General features: G+C 42.5%; 1 protein-coding gene across 1 annotated transcript in view; it reads left to right on the plus strand.

The window, feature by feature from the left end:
• The window catches only part of LOC139323098 (protein CEPU-1-like), a 177053-nt gene that overhangs the window by 147076 nt on the left and 4137 nt on the right, over positions 1–25840 (plus strand). The window contains exons 4-6 of the mRNA XM_070952318.1: positions 2085–2236; positions 10347–10382; positions 22979–23011. Of these exons, the coding sequence (XP_070808419.1) occupies positions 2085–2236; positions 10347–10382; positions 22979–23011 (221 nt within the window). The remainder of the gene's footprint in view (positions 1–2084; positions 2237–10346; positions 10383–22978; positions 23012–25840) is intronic.

Below are 25840 nucleotides of genomic sequence, written 5' to 3' on the forward strand. Positions count from 1 at the left end.
CCAGTCTACCCAATGCGGCTTCAGCCCGATCTACCCAATTCAAAGAGGAAACATTAGGCCGGCATGGCTTTGGCCCAGTCTACCCTGTGCAAAGAGGGAAAATGCCAGGAGTTTGGGGAGTGGCGTCAAGTTAGCCATGCCCACCCAGTTGGCCACACCCACCCAGTTGGCTACACCTGCCCAGCCCCCCCCCCTGAGGTCAACCACAGCTCTGATGCGACCCTCAATGAAATTGAGTTTGACACCCCTGACTTAAATTCTTTGTAGAGGACAAACCTGCTCGCTTATGGGCCAGCTGCTTTGTCACACATCTTTTGCACCTGTTTTTAAAATAGTCACACTGATGATCTGAAAAGAACAATTCAGGTACTCGTGTGATTGTAATGTCAAGGTTAGATGACTTTGATAATAATAACCTACATTTGATATTCTTATTCTCCATGCCTGATTTCAGGATTACCCACATAGACGACTCTCCTTTTCAGCGATCTGTTTCCTACAGAATAACCGGTCCCTTCCATTACAAGATCAGGGCTCATCATCTAGATACTTTTGATAATACCATGCAGAAAAATATTCCCAACATATTTTTCTATCAAATCCCATTCAATTTCACAAGAGAGCTGAAGTTTGATGGATGAGTAGAGAATGGTGGCTTTGCGGATATTTATGGAGAATGTCTGTGTGTATGTGTGTGTGTGTATCTCTCTCTCTCTCTCTCTCTCTCTCTCTCTCTCTCTCTCTCTCTCTCTCTCTTTCTCTTTCTCTCTTTCTCTCTCACTCTCTCTCTCTTTCTCTCTCTTTCTCTCTTTCTCTCTTTCTCTTTCTCTCTCTCTTTCTCTCTCACTCTCTCTCTCTTTCTCTCTCTTTCTCTCTTTCTCTCTCACTCCCTCCCTCTTTCTTTGTCTTTCTCTCTCTCTTTCTCTCTCTTTCTCCCTCCCTCTCTCTTTCTCTCTCTTTCTCTCTCTCTTTCTCCCTCCCTCTCTCTTTCTCTCTCTTTCTCTCTCTTTCTCTCTCTTTCTCTCTCTTTCTCTTTCTCTCTCTCTCTCTTTCTCTCTCTCTCTTTCTCTCTCCCTCCCTCCGTCTCTCTTTCTCTCTCTTTCTTTCTCTTTCTCTCTCTCTTTTTCTGTCTCTTTCTCTCTCCTTCTCTTTCTCTCTCTCCCTCCCTCTCTCTTTCTCTCTCTTTCTTTCTCTTTATCTCTCTCTCTCTCTCTCTCTCTCTCTCTCTCTCTCTGTGTGTGTGTGTGTGTGTGTGTGTGTGTGTGTGTGTGTGTGTGTGTGAATGTCCTGTCTTTTCTTTTTGTAGACTTGTTCCTCCTGAAGTCTACAGCTTATGTGGCCCTCCACACTTCAAAGAAATGTGGTGGTGGGAGAAAGAGTCATAAAGGTGCAATTCTTTCTATGGAGCGCTTTTTTTTTCCAGATTAGGAAGTATGGTTACTTAGAAAGCTTTTAGAGAAGTGGAAAGCTGCAATGCTATCCTTTGCCACCTGCAACAAATTTAAAAGCAACGCTAAGAGAAATCGGAAAGAGATCTGAAACTATGCTGAGGAAAAAGTAGGACGTAAGCCAGAAGGAGGAAAGGAAACTTAGAAATGGCAAGGTTCTTCTTTTGGCTTTCCCCAGCAACTAATCACATACATTATTGGTCTAATAATAATTAATAGTATTATTTCATTATTTGATTTTTCTATTACTACTCTCTTGTAATTTTGTTGCAAGCTATTCAAGGTTTTTCTCAAATGAGAAATTATATACCATTGTAGGAGAAGAAGAGGTTTAGCTGGAAGGCAGGGTTAAACGTGCCATAAGTTTAGAGTCACTGCGTTGCCACAAGGCACCCAAATCCAGCCAATTCCATTCACCCTTATCTAGTACCAATTTAGCTTTGAACATTAGTCAACTAAATTCTTGTTTTAGAGGTAGCAATAATAAACCCTTCTGTGCTTTGAGCTCAACAAATGCTCCTGGTTATTTGTGCCTGATGACAACTGTGCTCATAAATGAAATATGTGTGTCTGTGTTGTTGTGGTTTTCCTAGTATGCTTGTGTGGGTGCCTAACATTGTAATTCCTGTGTTTCAGGCTCTTTGAAGGACAGAAAGGGTTGAAAGTGGAAAATAAGGCCTTCTTCTCCCGTCTTACTTTCTTCAATGTCTCCGAGCAAGACTACGGAAATTATACTTGCGTTGCCTACAACCAACTAGGAAACACTAATGCTAGCATTATTCTCTACGGTAAGTAGCAAATAAGTTGATGGATTCAGCTGGCCCTGGGATTCATAGAACATTAGAATAATGTTGGAAGAGGCCACCTAAGGTCATGGAGTCTAATTCCCTCTTTGTGATAGGAATCCAAATTAAAACGTTCATTACAGACGAGTCTCTGGTTGAATGTACCCACCGAAGGAAAGGTCACCGTCATTCTGAGTAATTGGCTCAATTGTCAAATTATAAGGAAAAAGGAAGAATAGATAAAAGAAAGAAGGACCTATTTATATAGTTTATGCTTTGACGTAGGATCTCAGTGGCTTTTCTCAATATAGGGCTTCTAGTAAATTCTGAAATACCAAATGTCTCCACCAGCATAGAGAGTTTAAGAACAAAGCAGTCTCTTGATGGGACAAAATCAATTGATAGATGAGTCCTTCCTTTAGCCATTTTTTCCAATATCACATGTATCATAAATAATGACTTCACAGTCCTACTTTTCTCATATCATCAACATTCTCCATCCTCTTTTCTCACTGATTTTAGAACTTTACGATGGTTGTGCAGATAACTCCCAAGAAGAAATCATTATATTATTGTATTACATTGGTATGTCATCAGTGTATTTGTAGCAGTTGAACAATGCCAACTGTCAATAGTCTATAGGGATGTTATTATGGGGATAAAATTAGGAGAAACTTTGGGCTGAGCTGTTTTGAGCTCTCTAAGAAAAGGCAGGACATAAATGCAACAAAAGACCATTTTTTTCTTTCTTTCTTTCTTTCATTGTTTCTGAACATCCTGCCTAAAAAAGAATCTCTCACTTCATCTTGATTCCCCACTCCACCCCCTCTGGAAGTCGCACACGAGGATGTTCTCCAAAGTTTCAAAGTGAAAGTTGTAGGATTTATTTTAGCAAAAAGAGTTTCGCTTACTGGAATTGTTCTTCCTTTCCACTCATTTAAAAAGAAGACTGCTTTCCATCGCGGCGTGACTAAAGAAATCTGATTCCATGGGCTACCACACATATAAAATAACTGAAAAAAATAAATAAATCAGGTGAACCGATGAACAATCTGCAATCAAGCCAATATCAGAAACTGCTGCTTGCTAATCTTACACCATGAACCAGAAGGAAGCTCCTTCTCATATATCATCTAAAACATGGAGGTACAACCTTGGGCCCTTTAAGACCTGTAGACCTCAACTCCCAGAATTCCCCAGCCAGTAATCCACATGTCTTAAAGTAGCTAAAAGTTGGACACCCCTGATTTAAAGGCTCTGAGTGTTTGTTTGGTTTTTTTTAATCTCTTCTCTGTTCTGGATTTAATGGTCTTTTCAATTTATATCGAAAACCTTCCTCCTGTAGTCTTTCTCTGCAAGGTACCAAGCAACATGCTAAAAAGGGATCCTGTAACCTTAGTTCATTGGTCAAATGTTGCTATTAATCAGGGGTGGGCTTCAAAAATTTCAGCAACGGGTTCTCTGCCCAGTTTCTGGGTGGGTGTGGCCATGGTGGGTGTGGCCTAGTCGGCCTCCTGCACCACAGCAGGGGAGCCATTTTCACCTTCCCCAGGCTCTGGAGGCTTCGCCCTCTGGAAGGGCAAAAAGTGCCTCCCCTGGGCTCCGGAGGCCCTCCAGAGCTTCCGGGAGGCCTATTTTCCCCCCTCTCCGAGCCTCCATGCTGGCCCTGCACTTACCTCGCATCCAAAACAGGCCACGTGGAGACTCCTGGGAAGGGTGGGGTGGGAGGGGAGGGGCTGGGCAAGCAGAGCCAGCCAGGGGTGGGGTTTGGAGGTTTTCCGAACCGGTCATAAGGTTAGCTTCGGGTTCTCCTGAATCCAGGTGAACCCGTAGCAGCCCACCCCCTGCTGTTAATGATAATCTCAACAAATCCATTTAAAACACCTCAGAAAAACATAGGATGATGTGGGAGTTCCTCCCACCCCTGATAACCTTCCTTCCCCTGAAAGATTATTTCCATAACTTGAATTCTTCCCATTTTTGAAAGTTCTAGTCTCTGGATATCTCATTTCCACCAAGTATTTTTCTATCTAGAATGAGATCTTGCAAGATTCCCTTCACCCAGGCTTAGAGAGATACTAACAGCAAGGAATGGCGAATCTTTATATCTTCTCAAAAATAAAAGCAATATATATATATATATCACCAAGCCTTTCCTAGTATTGCCACCCTGAAGCGCCATCTGTTAAGTGAGGCGTTTGAGAATAAACAACCTAACCAGCTCCACAATCCCAGGCATGCTTCCAAGTTGTGCTTTCTATTACTTCGACATAAAAATAATAATAAAAAAAAGGACTTTAGCGAAGGAAGGTGGGGAGAACTCTGAAGCCTTATCTAGAAACTATTTTCTCCACACGCCAGAACTCTGATTAAAGTGATGGATCCATCTGACACCGCTCACAGCCAGAGACAGCTCTAATTGCTTGTCTTATTTGTTACGTTTCTTTTTCGTGTTAAGAGAAAGAGCATGGCTGTTCGCTCTTCTTCATGCCCACTGGAAGCGGAGGTGAGCAAATCCTCCAGGGCCTTATTTCTTCTGCCTCTCACACGATTTCAAACCAGCGTTCTTGTCCAGAATTCTGAGGTTTTCTATCTATTGATTGACCATTCCAAGATGGCCTTTTTTATATCAGGCTTGAGGTTCACCCACAAGGACCATAAACTGTCCAAAAGCTTTGTCTGTAAAGACGACAACATGGTTTCTACAACCCAGGATGGCAAACAAGATTCACAAGAACAAGGAAGGGATAGGACCCAAGATGGGACCAGAATTGTGATGGTGTTGATGATTGATGATAATGATGATGACGATGACAACATCCAGGGGTGAAATCCAGCAGGTTCTGACAGGTTCTGGAGAACCGGTAGCGGAAATTTTCAGTAGTTCGGAAAACCGGCAAATACCACCTCTGGCTGGCCCCAGAGTGGGGTAGGAATGGAGATTTTGCAATATCCTTCCCCCAGGAGTGAGGAGGGAATGGGGATTTTGCAATAATCTTCCCCTGGAGTGGGGTGAAAATGGAGATTTTGCAGTATCCTTCCCCTGCCACACCCACTAAGCCATGCCCACCAAGCCACTCCACGCCCACCAAGCCACAGAACCGGTAGTAAAAAAAAAAAAAAAAAGACTTCACCACTGATGATATCCATTCAATCATGTCCGACTCTGAGCGACTCTATAGGTCTCTCCACAACTTCCAATCTCACACTACTTCTTTGAGTTGTTCTTTGCTCTGGCTGATGTCAGCTAAGATGGTGTCCATCCACCGTGTTCTTTGGTTTCCTTTTATCGCTAACTCTTCCAGGCATAACATCTGACATGTCACTGGAAGGCAAAATCGTCCCTGTCTCCTGATCAAGGAAGACGTAGTCACTTATCTAACATGATCAACGCTCTTATTAATAGTGTGTCAAAAATAGTTTAAAACCTTCTTTGAACTTCATCATGATACAAGATTTACCCACATCTTACATTCCCGTCTATGTAGCTTTATAGCAGCTGGTATGAACATGGAAATCTATTCTCTATTGAACTATCCAACAATAATCAGATTGACCAAGTATTGTATTTTAGCACTTATTCCACAAGCAGAAGGTACTATGACATTTCTTCTTTCATCCAAAATACCTGTCAAAATTCCTTCTAAAATGTCTACATTAGATTTTCTTTGAATGCCCTTCAGGACTATTATCTATGTTTTGACCAGCTGTGGTTATTAACGGGACTAAATTGAAAGATAGGAATAGTGGACGGTATAAAGTTCTCACAACATAATCGTTTTAATACGTTAGCAAAAAGAAACTGAATTTGTGGCAGAGAAGTTTCTTCAACCTTGCCACTTTGGATGTTTGACTGCTTAGTGTTTTCATTACTCATTTCTTTCCTTCATCGTTGGAAGTATAGTTAGAAAGAGGCTACCTTTAGAAAAGAAAAATGATTGATCAGCTTTTTCTTGGATGCTACTATTTCCTTCATTAACTACATAGCAACGGTAGTGGGAGAACTAAGTATGTTAAATCTCACATTATTTTAAAAAATAATGGGTGGAAAGACATTTTCACCAGCATTGTTAATATTATTGTGGCTAACATTGGATGGAAAATCAATATAGAAGCACAGGAACGATATTGTCTATCATCCCTCTCCTCAACCTCTCCTCATTTAAGAACATTAGGTTTATATTCTTCCTTCCATATTCCTCGATCAAGACAGTTTTATCTCAGTCCATCTCATTTTTTTTTTTAAAGAGAAAGTTAAACCTACAACGGAACTGTAGCAAAGCACATGTAATGCTAGCACATGCCAGTTGAAATTTGGCAAGTGAATGAAAGTCATAAAGTTGGCTTTTGGGAAGTTACTAATAGACGGAAACGGACGGTCAAAGGAAATCAATGCAATTGCTTCCAGTCGGTGATGAATAAGATGCAATATTAAATAAACATTGCTGGTTGGTCTTAAAGAACGTAAGAGGGCAGAGGGAGAGGAAGCAATTGGAAATATCTGTAGTGGTGTGAAATCATGCAGACAATGGGATAGTGTACCCATCTGTACATTAGGAGCTAAAATGATGTATAATGCTGATTAGTTAACTCCTGATGACGTCTATCCCATCCCATCATCACAGAGTTGTACCATACAGCCTTGCAAAAGTTGTGGGACCAAACATACTTCCAGGACAAGTGGCATTTAGTTATCTAAAGTTATTCCTAGTAGTTAGGAAGTGCCAATTCTTAGTTCATCAATCATTATCGCTTTCAATTTAGAGTTCCCCAGTTTAAAATGGGAGTTTGGTTTTTTCTTTCTTAGAGCAGAGATAATGTTTGAAATGTCTTTTCATCAGCTTTCCCACTGCTTTGGGAAAAGGAGGTCACCACTCAAATGCAGACGGAGAAGACCTTGTAGAGAGAAATTAAGAGCAAGCACAGATCCGTTGCATTTGGGATTCATCCAGTAAGGGATGGGTGGTGTCCAGAGTGTCAGGGTTCTGACTGATGCCCTAATGAGCCAAGCTTCAAAAGAAATCCAGTTATTTATTAGGAGCTTCATGTTGGCATGTTCCAAGTGAAGCCAACTCTGACCCCACGTAATTTGACCCTGTTTCCCCCCTCCTCCCAAGGTGTGTCATCAGTCACATTCTCCAACGAAGCAATTTTATGGGTTGTAGAAATCACTCCCCTCCAGCCATTGTGGGTAACCCCGGGAGACAGCCTTGACAGAGATATGGCTGGAATGTGCTTTTGTTTTTGACTGACATGCTGCCTCGCAAGTTCGTTTTCCCATCCCGCTTGCCTATGGCAACTCGAGAGCAGGCCAGGGATGCTTTGCGAGTTGACACAGAGATCTTCCCATCCACCCCACAAATAACCACACTAACAGCAGCAGGCAATGAGAGTTGTGGACAAAACTTTGCACCAGCATTTGGGCCAGGATAGACAGACTTGGACTTTGGTTTCAGATAATCCCTTCATTTCTTTTACTTAATAAATCTATAGTATCTGTTTCTGGAGCATGTTCCAAACTAAAATAGTCCTCATTATGTAACTATGATGGCCTATTAAAAAAAATCTATTATATAAAAGTGAAGTGTTTTGCTCTGATTCTGTAAAATATCAGGGACATAAAAGACATTCTGAAGCATAGAGCAGTAATTGTATCAATTGGACAGATATATATTAACTGAATACTCTATAGAGGAGCTATGCGTTCTTGTCAAAAGAGGGTAACCAGTTATCCCAGTGTCTTTGAGCAGTTGTGGATCATCCCATGACTTGTAGGAAACATATTCTACTGAAAACATGCTTTCAAATGTAAGAGAGGAATTCATATGAGTTATCAACTAAGCCACAATAAGGAGCATTGATGTAAAATAAGAAGCCTTAAGCCACGATTTAGAACCATAGTAGATCAATCATGCAAGGTCCTAAGTCAGCCCTCTTAGTTTGATGGGTAAACCCTTAATTGAAGGATGAAACCTTTCAAGAGAGAATGCTTTATGATGCTTCAGCTTTGTGGTTTTTCTGAAGTTGAGCACCCCGGAAAATGTACTTGTTTTATTGCACGTTTCTGCATCCTATCTCTACCTTCTTCTGCTTTTATCGACTTTCACACGGATCCTCTTATCAACACACAGTGAATCTTACCGATTCCTTTCCCGATTATATCAATATTGTAGAAAGTAGTATGGCTTTCTTTCTTGCAATTGTTTAAATTACCTCCTAACTTTATCTAGTAATAAAGGAACTATGATCCATTTGTGAAATGAAGAGAGTTTTATCCTGGTTTAGCACAGCGGACAAAATCTGGTCCCCTGTTCACAGTCACAATCTTGACAATTGAAACCACAGCCCAGTGCCCTCCATATTGTCCTGGTTTAATCTTGGTGTAGCAATTGTTCTTTCTTCCTCTCTTTACCAGTTTTGCACAACACTTGTTAGCTACATGTGACATGAAGATTTGCTGAAATAGAATAGAGTCTTGTGTCCCTTATTCATTTTTTATTGACAGAGCAATTGTGGTCCTAAGCAATGAATAATGCATTGCTTGAGAAGTAATATCATTTATCATGTTGGAATTATAAGAGAAGCTGAGCAGAACTGATTTGTGGGGAAAAAGGGGGGGACCATGTGAGCTAGTGATGGACAGTAGCTTTCCTTCCCCCCCCCCCAAAAAAAAATTCTGGCTAATCTCAGCTCCCAGCAGGTTCTCTGGGAGTTATAGCTCAAAAACATCTGGAAGGACAAGAGTTGCTCGCACCTGCTGACAAGCCAAGCAGAAGTCATGAAGTTAATAGGTGATTACACTGAAGTCATTGGAGCCCATCTTTTACGGAAACATGGATTATTGAGACAATGTAGTTGAAGAGGCAATCAAAATGCAAAGCAATCAAGGCCATTTCCAGAAATGCAGAAAGTGTAGGAATAGTTTTTGTTGTTTTGTCACATATCATAGAACCTAGCAAGGTGATCCTCTTGTCTTTAGTTAGGGACTCACAACAAAAGAGATCCAGCAAAGCCCAACTTGCAGAGTCAAGTAACGGTTCTGCTGCTAGAGTTTGGAATTAGACATTACATCAGAAAACTCTGAAGGGTGTTTGGGTGATAGGGAGTCAAAACCGGGAGTAGTCAAGAGTATTAAGTAGAGCTTCAGATTTATCTTGAGGCCTTCAGTGTACGGAGTTTCTTCAATTAACATGTGGAGATTTCTTCAGAAGCCCAGCTAGATTCTTCAATTAATCATGTTTCTTAATTATGTTGTGACTGTTATTTCTTTTTCTCCTTCTCATCTTCAGCTAAACCTCAGGTGTGTGAGAATGGTGGTTATGATGATGATGATGATGACAATGTTGGTGGATTCTGGTTCTTATTTTGGATTTTAATTATCTGGCTTTCTAGTCTACTTTCCTAGCAACCAAGTCATGGCTGCAAAGAGGATGGGAAAAGGCAGACTGCCTCTTGTTTGAAATTATTTGGTTTCTAGCGCCATTTCTCATATCGGCGGAAATAAGGAACAGTGAGAAGAAAGGCTCAGGAAGCGATAAATGAAGATAACAATGGCCACCAGAAATTTTAAATAATGTATCTTCTCTTAAGCTTTTCGTTTCTTGGAGGGAGAAGGGGCAAAGAGGGTCCAAGAGATGCCTCCAATTGATCGTTTTCTTCTAAAGTTAGCTTCTTCTCACAGGGCTGAGAAGTTCATCCGATCTACGGTCTGCGGTCTTCTTCAAAATATCCAACAACCTCAATAGATAACATCAAGAAACCCATAAACATTGTATGTGTGGTCCTAAGCGTTAGAGTTAGAGCAACTTTTTTGCAAGGCTGGACATTATGAATTACATTTCATGGAGTCACATTTTCTCTTCCTACTTTCTATGCTTCATTTTCCAACAGCACTGGGTATTTTTTTATTTATTTTTTTCATTTATTTTAATTTCTCATCCATTTTAGAGTCCGTCTTCTCTCCTTAGCCCATCTACACATCCTCCTCCTCCTTCATTCCATCTCTTCTTTACAACAATCTGTTTCGTGGAGTGCTAATGATGAAGCGATATATTTATTTTCCTTTTTATCTTCATCTTTTTTTTCTCTTCCATTGTTTCCTTACCTGGTTTAGAAATAAGTGAGCCCACAAGCTCAACCTTATTCCAAGGTCAGTATTGTCTTGCTGTATGTCACATCTGCTCTGCCTCCCTTTATTGCAACTCCCCTTCCCCACCTTTGATACACATTGCCTGTTCCCCTGTTCGATTTGCATGGAGGACTGTACCACTTCCTGCTGGGGGGGAGGGGGGTTCCAGAGAGGGTACAGTTTTGGGGGATTGGTCTCCTTGTCTTCCATCGTGTCGTGTCTGGTCAGCGGTTGAGAGTTCCACTATCCAGTTTGAGATCTCCTTTTAGATGAAATCCATTGTGCTTTGCACGCGTGGGTTCGAATCCCATCTTCATCGCCAATGGAATGTGTGGGAGTCGGAATACAGATGAGAAGCCAAACTTCTAGCAGCAATGTTTATTGCAGATAATGACTCAGTAAAACCAACATGCAACTTCCGGCTGATAGCCCCTTTTAAAGGAAAACTATCAGCCTTTTACCAATAACATTAAAATATGTCCCACACCTGCGTGGCAGAAGAAAAGTCTCTGCTCACGCCTGCGCAGACATAACAAATCCCTTTCAAGGATCAAAAGTCATCAAGATTCTGATCCTTTCCTTCTTCTCTCCCCACCCACAAAATAAAAATAATTTTGGGAACTGCCCCGCTTACCAACTCCCTTTACCAGATGGATTAAAGCTAAAATAAAGACATTGAATTCATGACCACTATCGATTAATCCATGGAACTTGGCTTGCCTCTCAATGTTCCATCATTAGAGGTTTTCAAGAAAAGACTGGACAGCCATTTTTGTCCAGGTTTTTTTTTTTTTTTTTTAAATTTGATTTATATGCTGCCCTTCTCCGGAGACTCAGGGCGGCTTACAATGCATTAAGCAATAGCCTTCATACTTTTGTATATTTCTACAAAGTCAGCTTATTGCCCCACAAACTGGGTCCTCAATTTACCTACCTTAGAAAGGATGGAAGGCTGAGTCAACCTTGAGCCTGGTGAGATTTGAACTTGCAGTAATTGCAAGCAGCAGATGTTAATCACAATGCTATCAGTCTGCTGAGCCACCAGGCCCAGGTTGGTATAAGGATGCCTGCCTTGGGCATGCGGTTGGACTCAAAGACCTCCCAAGTCCCTTCTAGCCCTATGACTCTATCATTTAAAGAGATTACTGAAGACAGACTCACAGAACATAATTCTTGGAATTTCTCTTATATTTTGAGTGTAAATAAACAAAGAAGACCACTATTCTAAAAAAAAACAACAACCCAAAACATTCCTTTTCTTAGAGGATGTGCTTTCTTTAGAGCCTTGATAGTACAGTGGTCTAAGCACCCTGTTATTAACACAGCTGCCTGCAATTACTGCTGGTTCGAATCTCTCCAAGGCTCAAGGTTGACTCAGCCTTCCATCCTTTCTAAGGTAGGTAAATTGAGGACCCAGTTTGTGGGGGCAATAAACTGACTTTGTATAAAAATATACAAAAGTATGAAGGCTATTGCTTAACGCATTGTAAGCTGCCCTGAGTCTCCGGAGAAGGGCGGCATATAAATCAAATTTAAAAAAAAAAAAGAAACTGGGGGAAAAAAATCTGAACATCTATTTCTAGCACTTCACTATTAGTTAGAGCAGTGATGGCGAAGCTTTTTGGCACCAAGTGCCGAAAAGATGGCTCGGAAACATGGTGCGTGCACGCTCGTCGGGGCCACCCTCCAGAAAAGCTGAACTTCTGGGTTCTAACACGCATGCACGCCCAACGATTAGCTAGACAGCGCCATGCACAAGCTGGTTTTCGACTGCCGTGCGCGCGAAGGGATCACATTCCTGAAAAGCTGAACTTTAGGGTTCTGGCACGCATGCACACCTGACAATCAGCTGACTGGTGTGCATGTGCACACCAGTTTTCGGCACTGCCGCGTGCGTGGACAGCTGATCGTCACTCGTGCACCTGTGGCAGAAACCCAGAAGACAAAGAGGCAAGGCCGCGCGTGCCAGGCGACATGGCTCTACATGCCACTTTGGGCACGCATGCCATAGGTTCGCCATCACAGAGTTAGGGACTACTGATTCAAAATATTTTACAGGTTATTTTGGAGAAATATGCCCATTCACACACTCACTCACACACCATTTTTTTCATCTATGGATATGATGATGAATGGAACCCTGGCCAATTAAGGGAAAAAAATCCTCACCCAGCAATGCCAACTACAAATACAATTCTGAAGTCTCTTTTTAATAACATTCCCTGTGGATGAATCAAAGGGCACTAATGATTTGTTACCAGATGTGATTCTTTGTCCCTTACCAAATGATACTTTTCAAGTCTGGAAGTTGAGTCACGGCAACTGGACTTCTTTTTGGTTTTTTTTGGTTTGAAACATTTTGTTGACGATGTCACTTGAATAAACAGCGAAGCATTTCAAACCCCAAGAAGAAATGAAGTTCAGTTGGCATGACTCAACCTTCAGACAGGTCTACCTGGATGGCTGAGAATCATCACTGATATACTTTTTAAGGTAACCTCAAAGGTGCTTTTTTTTCAAAAGGCAACTGAATTGTTTGTTTTTTTTTATTTGAGGAAGAAGAAGATGTTTTGCTTCCCATCCAAGAAGCTACATCAGTTGTACTTCTGTTGCAACTGATAGGGACACGGTGGCTCAGTGGCCAAGATGCTGAGCTTGTCGATCGAAAGGTTGGCAGTTCAGCGGTTCGAATCACTAGTGCCGCATAACGGGATGAGCTCCCGTTACTTGTCCCAGTTTCTGCCAACCTAGCAGTTCGAAAGCACATAAAAAAATGCAAGTAGAAAAATAGGAACCACCTTTGCTGGGAAGGTAACAGCATTCCATGCGCCTTTGGCCTTTAGTCATGCCGGCCACATGATCACGGAGACGTCTTCAGACAGCGCTGGTTCTTCTGCTTTAAAACGGAGATGAGCACCTCCCCCTACAGTCGGGAACGACTAGCACATATGTGCGAGGGGAACCTTTATCTTTACCTTACAATTGATTGAGCTTCTGGGATGAGAAGCAAAACGTCGTCTTCTTCTTTCTCAAATTAAAAATTCCATGTGCCTTTTGAAAAAGCACCTTTGAGACAACTATGATATGGATGACTCTGAATCTCCATAGACACATTTCAAGGTTCCTTTTAAAGAACCGCTAGTCGAAACCTCTAATAAAATCAGGTGAGATTGGCAAAGTAGACATGTCTAAGAATTATGCTCGTTGGAAGAATTTAACAATTACAACTTCTTATTCTTCCTGTTCTTAGAAGACTTCCCTGGTCAAGGTGGAAATTGATATATGTGTGTGTTGCAGAAAGGCCTTGGACCTGTTAGCTGGATTTGATTTTCTGGTTTCCCTTAAAAGGAGCATGTAGAGGCCAGCATGTGCAAACTTCGCATTATTCTACTTGTAATAAATGTATGTGAAGCTCGTCACCATTTGAAGAATGCTGTCAATATTTGTTGAGGTATTCCTATGCCAACTGGGCTGGCGAAGGGATCAACTGTTCCCTCATCTGTGTCTTGGTAACCAAAATGAAACAATGCCTTTGAAATAAATATTGAAAATGGGGGAGAAAAAAATAGGCAACACAGTTGGTGGCCTGATGAATAGAGGATGGGCTTCGGTAGAATTAATTGTGGGACTGGCTGGAAGAGGTCCCAAGTTGTACCACCTGGTAGACAGAGTTGACAGACAGAGACAGACACGATCTCTGGCAGAAGAACCACCAGAGCCTCAAATCTAGATGTTTAAACTGGTTGACTTTAAAGAAAAAGTCACCCGTAGAAGAGAACATTTGCAGCTCATGGGGTGAATTCTGGGGTCCCTGATGCCCTCTGAACTTGGTAGACATTTCACTATCCGACTAAGAAACATTATCAGCGCACCAGAATCTTCTACATTCTAAGAAGAACTCAAGGTGCTGCCTAGTTGGGTAATGAAACATCTCCAAGAAACCTCCAAGAGCCTTGGTAGTACAGTGGTCTAAGGCACCCTGTTATTAAGCTGCCTGCAATTACTGCAGGTTCAAATCTCACCAAGGCTCAAGGTTGACTCAGCCTTCCATCCTTTCTAAGGTAGGTAAAATGAGGACCCAGATTATGGGGGCAATAAGCTGACTTTGTATAAATATACAAAAGGATGAAGGCTATTGCTGAGCACATTGTAAGCCGCCCTGAGTCTCCGGAGAAGGGCGGCATATAAATCAAATCAAAAAAAAAAAAAAAAACAGCTAAACTCAGAGAGCACCAAGGAGTCAAAATAATAATAATAAATAAATAAAATAAGGAATGCAGATAACATGAGTAATCTCAGCCAGCTCTTCATCCAATTTCTCATTCTTCTTTGAAAAGGTACAACGCTAATTCTCCAGACCACCATTAGATCCCATCCTTGATTTTCAGAAAACGGATGTGGTTTGTCTGTCAATCTGCATCCCTTTAGCCCCCTGGCAGAATCAAATGCCGATATGCAGCCGCCTCATTCTGAAAGAAAAGAAAAGAAAAAGAGCTGATTTATTAACTCGTTTTTCTTTCTTTCTGTTTCTTTTTTTTTTTTATTTCCCCTTCTGCATGGCTTCCTTATGTGTCTCCTCATGCTCCCTACATTCTGCCATGTAAGTATCACTGGCCTCGATACCAGATGTTATGCTTTGGAATGAGGAATGAGTGTTCAAAGGCTTCAAGGGAAGAGGGTGGACAGAAAAGACTTGAGAAAGGGAAGAGGTGGGATGAAAAAGTTTTTGATGGACCATCCAAAGTAGGCATATCTTGGAATCAGTTCATGCAATGTGGAGGGACCAAAGTCAATTACACTTTTAAGTTTGGCCGTAGGTCTTGAATTACCATTGCATTGGCGTCTTTGTCCTTATTCTTACATGCCTCCCTTCTAGTTTAATGCGAAGCAGGGGTGAAATCCAGCAGGTTCTGGACAGGGGTGGGTTCTAATTTTTTTTACTACCGGTTCTGTGGGTGTGGCTTATTTTATGGGCGTGGTTTGATGATCATGTGACAAACAATTCTTTAGGATTTAGAAGAGGTACTGGTCTACCAGGCTTTTAACTGCTTGCAGAGCTGTACCGGTCTACCCATTTGTTTTTGGAGTGTCCCAGTCTACCAGTTTGTTTTGGAGCGCACTGATCTACCACCACACTGCCTTTTGCCACTGATCAGCTGTAGGGCGGCCCTTTGAAGTGCCACAGCAAGAGCTTAAACAGTTTTTTTTGCTGCTCTGCCACCACCGAGAGCATCGGAAACCGTTTTCAGGCAGCTTGGCCTCAATTGCCAATCTACCATCACTGAGCGGTTTACAAGGAGTGGATTGGTTCTAGCCAATCCGTTGGGAGGCTTCTTGGCTTCTCAGTTTAAAGCTACGGTGTCTTGTTTTTTTCTCTCTCTCTTCTTTGTCAAGTGAGCCCTGATTTTTTCCTTCTAGCCGATCAGCTGGGACTCGGGAGGCAGCGAATAGATTGTGGGCGGGGCCAGGCAGAGGTGGTATTTACCAGTTCTCCGAACTACTCAAAATTTCCACTACCAGTTCGCAAGAACCGGGGAGAACCGGTAGCAACCCACCACTGGTTCTGGACAACCGATAGCGGAAATTTTGAGCAGTTCAGAGAACTGGCAAATACCACCTCCGCCTGGCCCCAGAGTGGGGTGGGAATGGAGATGTTACAATATCCTTTCCCCAGGAGTGGGGTGGGAATGGAGATTTTGCGGTATCCTTCCCTTGCCATGCCCATCAAGCCATGCCCACCAAGCCACACCACGCCCACCAAGCGACGGCTACAGAACCAGTAGTAAAACAAATTGGATTTCACCACTGATGCGAAGGTAGCACTTACTACTGCAGGTAGTCCTTGATTTACAATATTGATCCCAAAATTTCTGTTGCTAAGTAAGACATTGCTTGCCACATGAGTTAACTTAGTAACATCGGTCGTTCAGTGAATCTGATTTCCCCATTGAATTTGCTGTCAGAAGATCACTGAAAAGGATCCCGTGACCCTGTTGATCACAACAACAGTCATAAAGATGAACCAGTTGGTCCAGCATCTGAATTTCGATCGCGTCCTCCTGGGGATGCTGCAAAGGTTGTAACTGTGAAAAACGGTCATAAGTCACATTTTTCAGAGTCGTCATAAGTTTGAACGGTCACTAAAGGAACTGTTGTAAGTCGAGGACTACCTGTCATTGTACAGTTGATTCCCATCACTCCAGAAGATTAGGTAGCCACCCAAAAAAAGTATCCTTCCCAAAAGACAGAATGCCTCCCGCCCACTTTTAGCTGCTTTAAAAGGATAATAGGAGAGATTCTGTTTACAGTGTCGAAAGTCCCTTCTCACTATATTTAAATATATTTTCAACAGCCATTCAACTCTACTTTAAAATGTGTCTTCCTGTTCAGATTTTAATACATTCCTGTATGAAATATGGAGAACATAGGCAGAGGGTCAGGGCTTTTTTATCCCCAATTTTTAGATGTTTCTGTATGTGCTGAAATATTTGTGAGAAGCATGTTGTTGAGTATTGAATTTGAACATATGTTGATGAAATCCCAACAAGAAGCAGCTGCTGTTCCTCCTCCTCCTCCTCCTCCTCCTCCTCCTCCTCCTCCTCCTCCTCCTCCTCCTCCTCCTCCTCCTCGCCTTCTCCTTCTCCTTCTTCTCCTTCTCCTTTTTCTTCTTCTTCTTCTTCTTCTTCTTCTTCTTCTTCTTCTTCTTCTTCTTCTTCTTCTTCTTCTTCTTCTTCTTCTTCTTCTTCTTCTTCTTCTTCTTCTTCTTCTTCTTCTTCTTCTTCTTCTTCTTCTTCTTCTTCTTCTTCTTCTTCTTCTTCTTCTTCTTCTTCTTCTTCTTCCTCCATATCCCCTATCAGACATTGGCGATCATGTTGGCAATCCTATTTTTAATCAATGCATTTGACTCCTTTTATAAATGAAGCTTTTAAGATCTCCAAATCTTAAAATAAGTAAGTTTGCGTACTGACTTAATCCACAGGGAGCTCTGTCCCGTCAACCATTAGAAAGCTCTAAATGTTGATAGTTGCAATGAACTTCAACATTATTTTGTCGTGTTTTTAAACAATGGCTCGATATTTGCCTTTATTGGATTACTGTTGTATTATTACATTTTTCTTAATAAATTATGCATCCGCTTGTGTTCCCTGGTGGATAGAAAAGCAATTTCTAAATACATCTAAATCATAATAGAGCTAAGGATGCAAACTGTGTAGGCATGGTTTCTGTGATCGGTTCCATAAATCTGCAAGCTAAACCACAATGCGAGTAGAATCAAATATAGAACAGGAGGGACCCTGGAGAATTCTTCTGATCCCCAGATAGTGTCCTAGGGTAAGTATATTTCCCCAGAGCCAAATGGCCAGAAACTGATAGGTTTAAATGCCTGCAACCGATTCTCATTTTGACTTCAAATTTCTTTCCTTCCACCGTTCATTCATTGCATTCAATAATCAGAGTTCCCCTGGAAGATAAGTATTTTAAAAAGCTTTTCAAATATAATAACACTAATCATACAATAAAAAGAAGGGCATGAAGATCCCTTGCAGAATATGCACTGGTGTGACCCACCTTCTCCATCTGAAAGTGGTGAGCGGGATTGGTTTTTATTTTTGCTGTTTCCTACAATTGGTTTCAGAGGGATGCGGTGGCTCAGTGGATAGGATGCTGAGCTTCTCGATCAAAAGATCGGCAGTTCAGCGGTTCAAATGCCTAGTGCTGCGTAACAGGGTGAGCTCCTGTTACTTGCCCCAGCTTCTGCCAACCTAGCAATTTGAAACCACATAAAAAATGCCAGTAGAAAAAATAGGGACTACCTTTGGTGGGAAGGTAACAGCGTTCCGTGCGCCTTTGGCATTGAGTCATGCCAGCCACATGACCATGGAGACGTCTTCAGACAGCGCTGGCTCTTCGGCTTTGAAATGGAGAGTCGGGAACGGCTAGCACATATGTGCGAGGGGAACCTTTACTTTTACCTTTTTACAATTGGTTTCAACGTAAAATTCTCTCGGTTGATTTTTTTTTTAAAAAAAAACAGAAGCGATGGAGGAAAAAAATATGTATAAAACCGAGAGATGCTTTACATATTTTTTAAGTGAATCAGTGCGACTTGATGGAGGATAGCAGAGATAACTGTTCTTAATGGAAGCGAGAGGTCCAAGGTTTCACAGCTGTTGCTCAAATTTGCTCGCCGAGTTCAGCTCTGTACATCTTTGCCTTGCAAATTCCAACTCTCTCAATTCTCCTTCATGTTTATTCCTGGCAAGAAATAAACTTGTTTAACTGCCAGTGTGGATGAAACCCAATGAATGTTAGCACAGTGTATAAAGTGATTTTTTTTTGTCACCTCCAGCGATTGGGTGCGAAACATGGATATATTTTAAGTGTAATGCAATAGATATCAGCATTCCTTTTCCAAGGTTAATGGTGCATGCCCATTACACATGGAGCTTGATAGTAGTAATATGGCAAAGCTCTTTTTAGGAAAAAAAGGTCCATTGGCATTCTCCACCAAAATCATTTCTTTTAAAAAACGCTTCTCTGGAACAAATAAATAGCATCTTATTAAGGCAAGTTAGCTGCAGGCTGCTGTAAGGTGTTTTGGAATTCTATTCATGTTATTTCAAGAATTCTAGAAAATAACCCCAAGAACCAAGTCCAAACCAAAAACTATAGGAATGTGGCAGTTGTCTGAATAGGGCAGGAGTCAGCAACCCACGGCTCTGGAGCCGAATGTGGCTCTTTCATCCCTCTGCTGCGGCTTCCTGTCGCCGCCACAATTTTGAGAAGAGCTTCCGGTTATGGGGAGGAAAAGCACGGCGCACCAGGAAGAGGCTCTATGGCAAGGGGCAGGTTTTCAGGCACAGTTGATAGGGCTATCAGGACAGGTAGAGGAAAAAGGACGCCGTGCTAGGAAGAGACTCTATGGTGGGGGGAATCGGACTTCCGGTTGGCTCCAGAATTGAAGGGGGAGGGGGCTTCCAGTTAAGACCTTTGTGGCTCATTGAGTTTTTAAGGTTGACGACCCCTGGAATAGGGAAACAAACCCAGAATCTATGTCAACTCCAGGCTTGTGCAAGACATGAAGCATCCTACAAGAAGTCCTACCAGGAATAATTGATGTCTCACCTGATCCAGGGGAGATGGTGACTTCCAATTGTACAACAGTCAATTCACTCAAACAGTTGCAAAACTTAGTTTGGTGTTCGTGACAATATCAGCTCCAGATTCTCATCTGTCTGGGTCCTTCCTTGCTAAATTAGGTCTCCTTATCTCCTGCTTTTTGGACTCATTTCACAACTTTCCTGAGGTTCCACCACCATTATCACCTTTCTGGTTAAAATGAAGACTTTTCTGTTCCTTTTGGAGACCTTTTCATGTTTCCAGCCCTGAACCGTTTAAACGAAGGTGTTGCCATTCAGGACAACAACAGTGACAAATGTTTGTCTGATTGCTGTCTGCAAGCCTGACAATAATCATCAAATCACCTTATTAGCAAACATAGAATTGCACTAAGCTCTTATCATCACAGAAGGATAATTAGGACAGTAAGTAATCATCAATGGCAAAGCCCATCCGCGACAAGGATTAAGTGGAGTTATTTTGGGAGGCTTTCGTGATAGATCTGCAGTCATATATACAATTTCTCTTGTTTGTTCAGCTTTATACAGACATATTTGTTTTAGAGTATTCTTCAGGATTCCTTCTCGCAGCAGTTGATGAGAAGAAATCCTAGAATGGCTTTTCTTTCTGCTACTCAGCAAAAGAGAGGGGTGCCATGACTCAGTGGCTCAAACCCACTGGGTTTGTCGGCTGGAAAGCTGACAGCCCAGGTTCGAGACCCAAGCACCACACAATGGGGTGAGCTCCCATCCTCGCCTCAGCTCCTTGCCAGCCTAGAAGTTCAAAAGCAGGGCAATGAGAGTACATAAATAGGTACCACTTTGGTGGAAAGGGTAACAGCACTCCATGACATCATCCTGGCCACCTGACCCCCCCCCCCCCCAAAATATCTTCAGACAGAGCTGACTCAATGGTCTTGAAATAGAGATGAGCACCTCCCCCTATAGTCAGCCATGACTGGTGCAGGGATCAGCAACCTGCGGCTCTGGAGCCGCATGTGGCTCTTTCACCCCTCTGCTGCGGCTCCCTGTCACTCATATGCGTCACAACCGCCAATGTGCGACACCTGCCGGCATACAATTTATTAAGCTTTTCAACCCCCGGTAGGCCAACCATGGATAAATCCAAGAAAAGTAAAGTTTCAGAAGAAAACAGAACGTTTAATTCAACTACATATGCTAGTTTTGTGGCCGCTCAGGAAATAGTCAGGCACCAGAAGGGTTTTGTGGCTCCCGGTGTTTTCTTTTTGGTGAGAAACAGGTCCAAATGGCTCTCCGAGTGATTAAGGTTGCATACCCCTGGACTAGTGAAGTAAAATCCACAGAGACTTACTTTGGGTCCTTCCTTGCCAAATAAGATCTCCTTATCTCCCACTTTTTGGAAAACAACAACAACAACAACAACAACAACAACAAATGTTTGTCTGATTGCTGTCTGCATAAAATCACCTTATTAGCAAATGTAGAATTGCACTAAGCTCTTATCATCACAGAAGGATAATTAGGACAGTAAGTAATCACCAACGGCAAAGCCCATCTGTGACAGGGTTTAAGTGGAGTTATTTGGAAGACTCCTACTATTACCATGTTTCCCCAGAAATAAGATCCTGTCTTATATTTTTTTGAACCCTGAAATAAGTGCTTGGCCTTATTGCCATGCACTCAAAAGGCCAATTGGGCTTATTATCAGGGGATGTTTATTTTGGGGAAAACGGGATGATGATGATGATGATGATGATGATGATGATGATGATGATGATGATGATGATGATGATGATGATGATGCAAAAGGGTCAATAAATGCGGGTCTCATAGGAGATCAGAAGGCAGAGAGAGCTTTAGAATAGAACTTTTGAGGATAAAGGGGAAAACCAGAAACCAGTTTTGTTTTGTTTTTTGTTTTTTTTAAGTAAAAGGAAACTCTTGGGAAGTTGGAAAACAGTTCTGGAACAGCTTTGATCTATAATGTTATGATGGTGACCTATCACTTTAGCAGTGAATAGTTAAATTCTGAATTTGTGTGGTGAACACTCTAGAGGATGGTGCTCATTTCTGTTTCAAAGCCGAAGAGCCAGCACTGTCTGAAGACGTCTCCGTGGTCATGTGACTGGCATGACAATGCCAAAGGCACACGGAATGCTGTTACCTTCCCAGCAAAGGTGTTCCCTATTTTTCTACTTGCATTTTTTACCTTCTTTCGAACTGCTAGGTTGGCAGAAGCTGGGAAAAGTAATGGGAGCTCACCCCTTCACGCGGCACTAGGGATTCAAACCGCTGAACTGCCGACCTTTCGATCGACAAGCTCAGCCTCTTAGGCACTGAGCCACCGCATCCCTATGCTCTGTCTTACACATTGGCAAAAAGAATCAGAACACAAAATACCAGCTGAGTGGACGCGACCTTGTAGACAACCCTCACTCTGTCAAGGACCTTGGAGTACTCATATCTAATGATCTAAGTGCCAAAGCCCACTGTAACAACATCGCCAAAAAGGCATTAAGACTTGGAAACCTAATCTTGCGTAGCTTCTTCTCCAGTAATATTACACTATTAACAAGAGCATACAAAACATTTGCCAGACCAATTCTCGAATACAGCTCATCTGTCTGGAACCTGCACTGCATATCGGACATTAATACAATGGAGCGTGCCCAGAGATATTTCACAAAAAGTGTCCTCCACTCCTCTGCTTGCAACAGAATACCTTATGCCACCAGGCTTGAAATTCTGGGCTTAGACAACTTAGAACTACGCCGCCTTCGGTATGATCTAAGTACACAAAATTATCTGCTACAACGTCCTACCTGTCAATGACTACTTCAGCTTCAACCATAACAATACATGAGCACACAATAGATACAAACTTAAGGTAAACCGCTCCAAACTTGATTGCAGAAAATACAACTTCAGCAACAGAGTGGTCAATGCCTGGAATGCACTACCTGATTCTGTGGTTCCTTCCCCAAACCCCCAAAACTTTAACCTTAGACTGTCTACTGTTGACCTCACCCCATTCCTAAGTGGTCTGTAAGGGCCGTGCATAAGCGCACCAGCGTGCCTTCCGTCCCTGTCCTACTGTCCCCATTTATTAGTATCCATCTCATGTATTCAGAATTATGTCTATACTTATATCTGTTATCTAATATGTGCTTGACAAAATAAATAAATAAAAATAGACTAGAGCTGGAGGGAACTTTGGAGGTCTTCTAGTCCACCCTCCTGCTCAAGTAAGAGAACCTATTTCAGACAAGTGACTGCCTAGTCCAGGGGTGGGCAATTGTGGCTCTTTTACAACCTGTGGACTTCAACTCCCAGAATTCCTGAGACAGCCGTCTCAGGAATTCTGGGAATTGAAGTCCACAGGTTGTAAACGAGCCACAATTGTCCACCCCTGGACTAGTCTCTTTTTAAAAACCTCCAGTGATGGAGCGCCCAACGTTTTTGAAGGCAACTTCTGTTCCTTTAGCCTTCTTGATAACTTGTCCTTTCATTTTGTAGAAGAGACAACATCAGCACAGACACGCTGGAAAGGTTAGTAGTAACCTCCTGCAAGTCCTGGCCTTGAATCCCCTGCCAACCCCTTGCTGCTCCTCCTGCATTTTCCTTCCGTAGCTGTAACATCAAGGGACTGTCCCATAATTGGTAACCAAGGCTGGAGCCCTCTTCCGCTTCCTTGCAAAATCACCTCTCTACTTGCTAAGGGAGTCACCCTGACCTACTTTTGAAGCTTCAGCTTTAGTAAAAGCCTGTAGAGATTCTCAGTCATCCTGGTCATGGCTGTCCCAAAGGTGCTTTTTCAGGAGGCAACTGGACTTCCTTGTTTTTTCTTTGAAGACCTTTCACTTCTCATCCAAGAAGCGTCTTCAGCTCTTGACTGGATAGTGGCGAATGGAAGGATTTATATTCCTTGCAGACAGCTGGGCATTTGCATCCTTTTTAGAGGGTCGTTGAAGCACTTGGAGGTTTATCTGTGTCCTCAGGGTCACCTGAGTGGTGCTCCTGGTTCCTGTCGTCTGCAATTTGACTCCCGAAAAAGCACCTTTGGATCTGCTTTGGTAGCAAGGTGCCATTTTGGTAGCAAGATGGCATTCGTAGCCAGCCTGCCTGCTGCACTACATAATAATATGGCTAATCCTCATTTCTTTCGGCCTAACATGTAGGTAGTCCTCTGCTTATACCCATTCATTAAGCGACAATTTAAAGATACGATAGCACTGAAAAAATAATCATTTATATTTAATTCCTCTCATTTAGGAAGATTGCAGTGTCCCATGGTCGTGTGATCGTCCTTTGCAATCTTCCCCACTGACTTAATAATAACAGTAGCAGAGTTGGAAGGGACCTTGGAGGTCATCTAGTCCAACCCCCTGCTCACACAGGAGACCTATACTAGGGATTCGAACTACCGAACTGCCGACCTTTCTGATCGACAAGCTCAGTGTCTTAGCCATTGAGCCACCTAGAAAGACTTCCGACAATGTCAGTGGGAGAAGTTGGATTCGCTCAATGACATGATTCACTGAACAACTGCAGTGACCCTTTTCACCACTATGGCCCAAAAAAAAAAATGTCCTAAAATCAGGTGTGAATCCCTTAACAACCCCCTGGGTTGTTGGTCTCAATTGTTGGCCGTAGGTTGAGGAGTACCTACACTGTAAAGCAGGGGTCTCCAACCTTGGCAACTTTAAGACTTGTGGACTTCAACTCCCAGAATTCCTCAACCACCTGAGGAATTCTGGGAGTTGCAGTCCATAAGTCTTAAAGTTGCCAAGGTTGGAGACTCCTGCTGTAAAGGACGTTACACAACTGTCGTTTCGGTTTGCTGTGGGCCCTTTTTGCTCATGCTTCCCACTTCTTCCCACTTCCTGTATCTTTCGTATGTTAATGATGTGTTACATGAGGAACATCAGAAAACTTTCCGATCTGGTATTATTTAGCACGTGAAGTTTGGTAGGTTCAGTCTCCAGCAGCGACGACATCAAATCGTGGTTTTGGATTGTTTTCTCAATGCGTGAAGGTCTCGGCATCTGCAACATTGCACGTAGGGATATTTCGGCAATTTATAATCACCTCCTGTTGTGCCATCCATTAGAATCGCTTTGAATAATTGGAAGAGCAGAGATCAAGGCAAACAAAAATATATCTTCGCTCGGAAAACCTGAATGCACAAACGTAGTATGGGGTTGTTGCTATCTTGGCAACAGTAATTGAGAAGAAGCACAAACGTAGTATGGGGTTGTTGCTATCTTGGCAACAGTAATTGAGAAGAAGCAGTTGATTTAAAACAGGGGTGTCAAACTCGATTTCATTGAGGGCCGCATCAGGGTTGTGTTTGACCTTGTGGGGCCAAGTAGGTGTGGCCAGGGTAGGCATGGTAGGGGTAGGCATGGCCAGCTCCATGTCCTGCACCCCTCTGCCCTCGAAAACGGAGCCCACGACGGCCCACAGAGGCACAGAGGTGAAATACTACTGATTCTCACCGGTTCAGGCAAACCGGTAGTAATAAAAGCTACCGGTTCAGCGAACCAGTAGTAAAAAAAAGCTACTGATTTATGTGAACCGTTATTTCTGACGATCAGCTGTGGTGGACAATTTATATTCAATCTAAACTGTGCAGCACAGCTGTTCCCTCCCTTGCTGTTCTACTTACCTTCTTAAGCCTCCTTTTTCTGCATGAAGTGCACGTTTGCTGCGCACTGCACATGCAGCGAACCAGTGGCAACCCACGGAAAATTTTACCACTGACCCTGCGGGCCAGATCCAGCCCATGGCCCTTGAATTTGACACCCCAAATTTAAAATGACTACGAATCAGGAGTGTACTCTGGTTGTCCCAAAAGGGCAAAGGCATGTTTAGGTTTCATCTAATCATCGACATTCCACTTAAAACTGTGTCGATTCGACCCAGCCTCCACTATAACGTCGAGTTCTCAGCACTGCACCTTAAAGTGTAACGTGTTCAAAACATGTAATACATTTAAAGATCATCAAGGACCACAAACAGCCTTAGGAGGAGAGATTGAAGTCCTCAACTTACAGGTAGTCCTCATTTAGTGACCGTTCAAAGTTAGAATGGCACTGAAAAAAGTGACTTATGACCGTTTGTCAGAGATGTGACCTTAGTAGCATGCCCAGGAACATGTGATCAAAATTCAGAAGTTTGGCAACTGGTTCATACTTATGATCGTTGCTGTGTCCCTTTTTGTGACCTTCTGACAAGCAAAGTCAATGGGGAAGCCAAATTCACTTAACAACCGGGTTACTCACTTATCAACTGCAGTGATTTGTTTAACACCTATCGGAAGAGCGGTCATAAAATGGGGGCAAAATTCAAACAAATGTCTCACTTGAAAACAGGAAT

The sequence above is a fragment of the Pituophis catenifer genome, unplaced genomic scaffold (assembly GCF_029215685.1).
Source record: "Pituophis catenifer annectens isolate HBS135680 unplaced genomic scaffold, rPitCat1.0.hap2 SCAF_12, whole genome shotgun sequence".
In the NCBI taxonomy this organism is placed as follows: Eukaryota; Metazoa; Chordata; class Lepidosauria; order Squamata; family Colubridae; genus Pituophis; species Pituophis catenifer.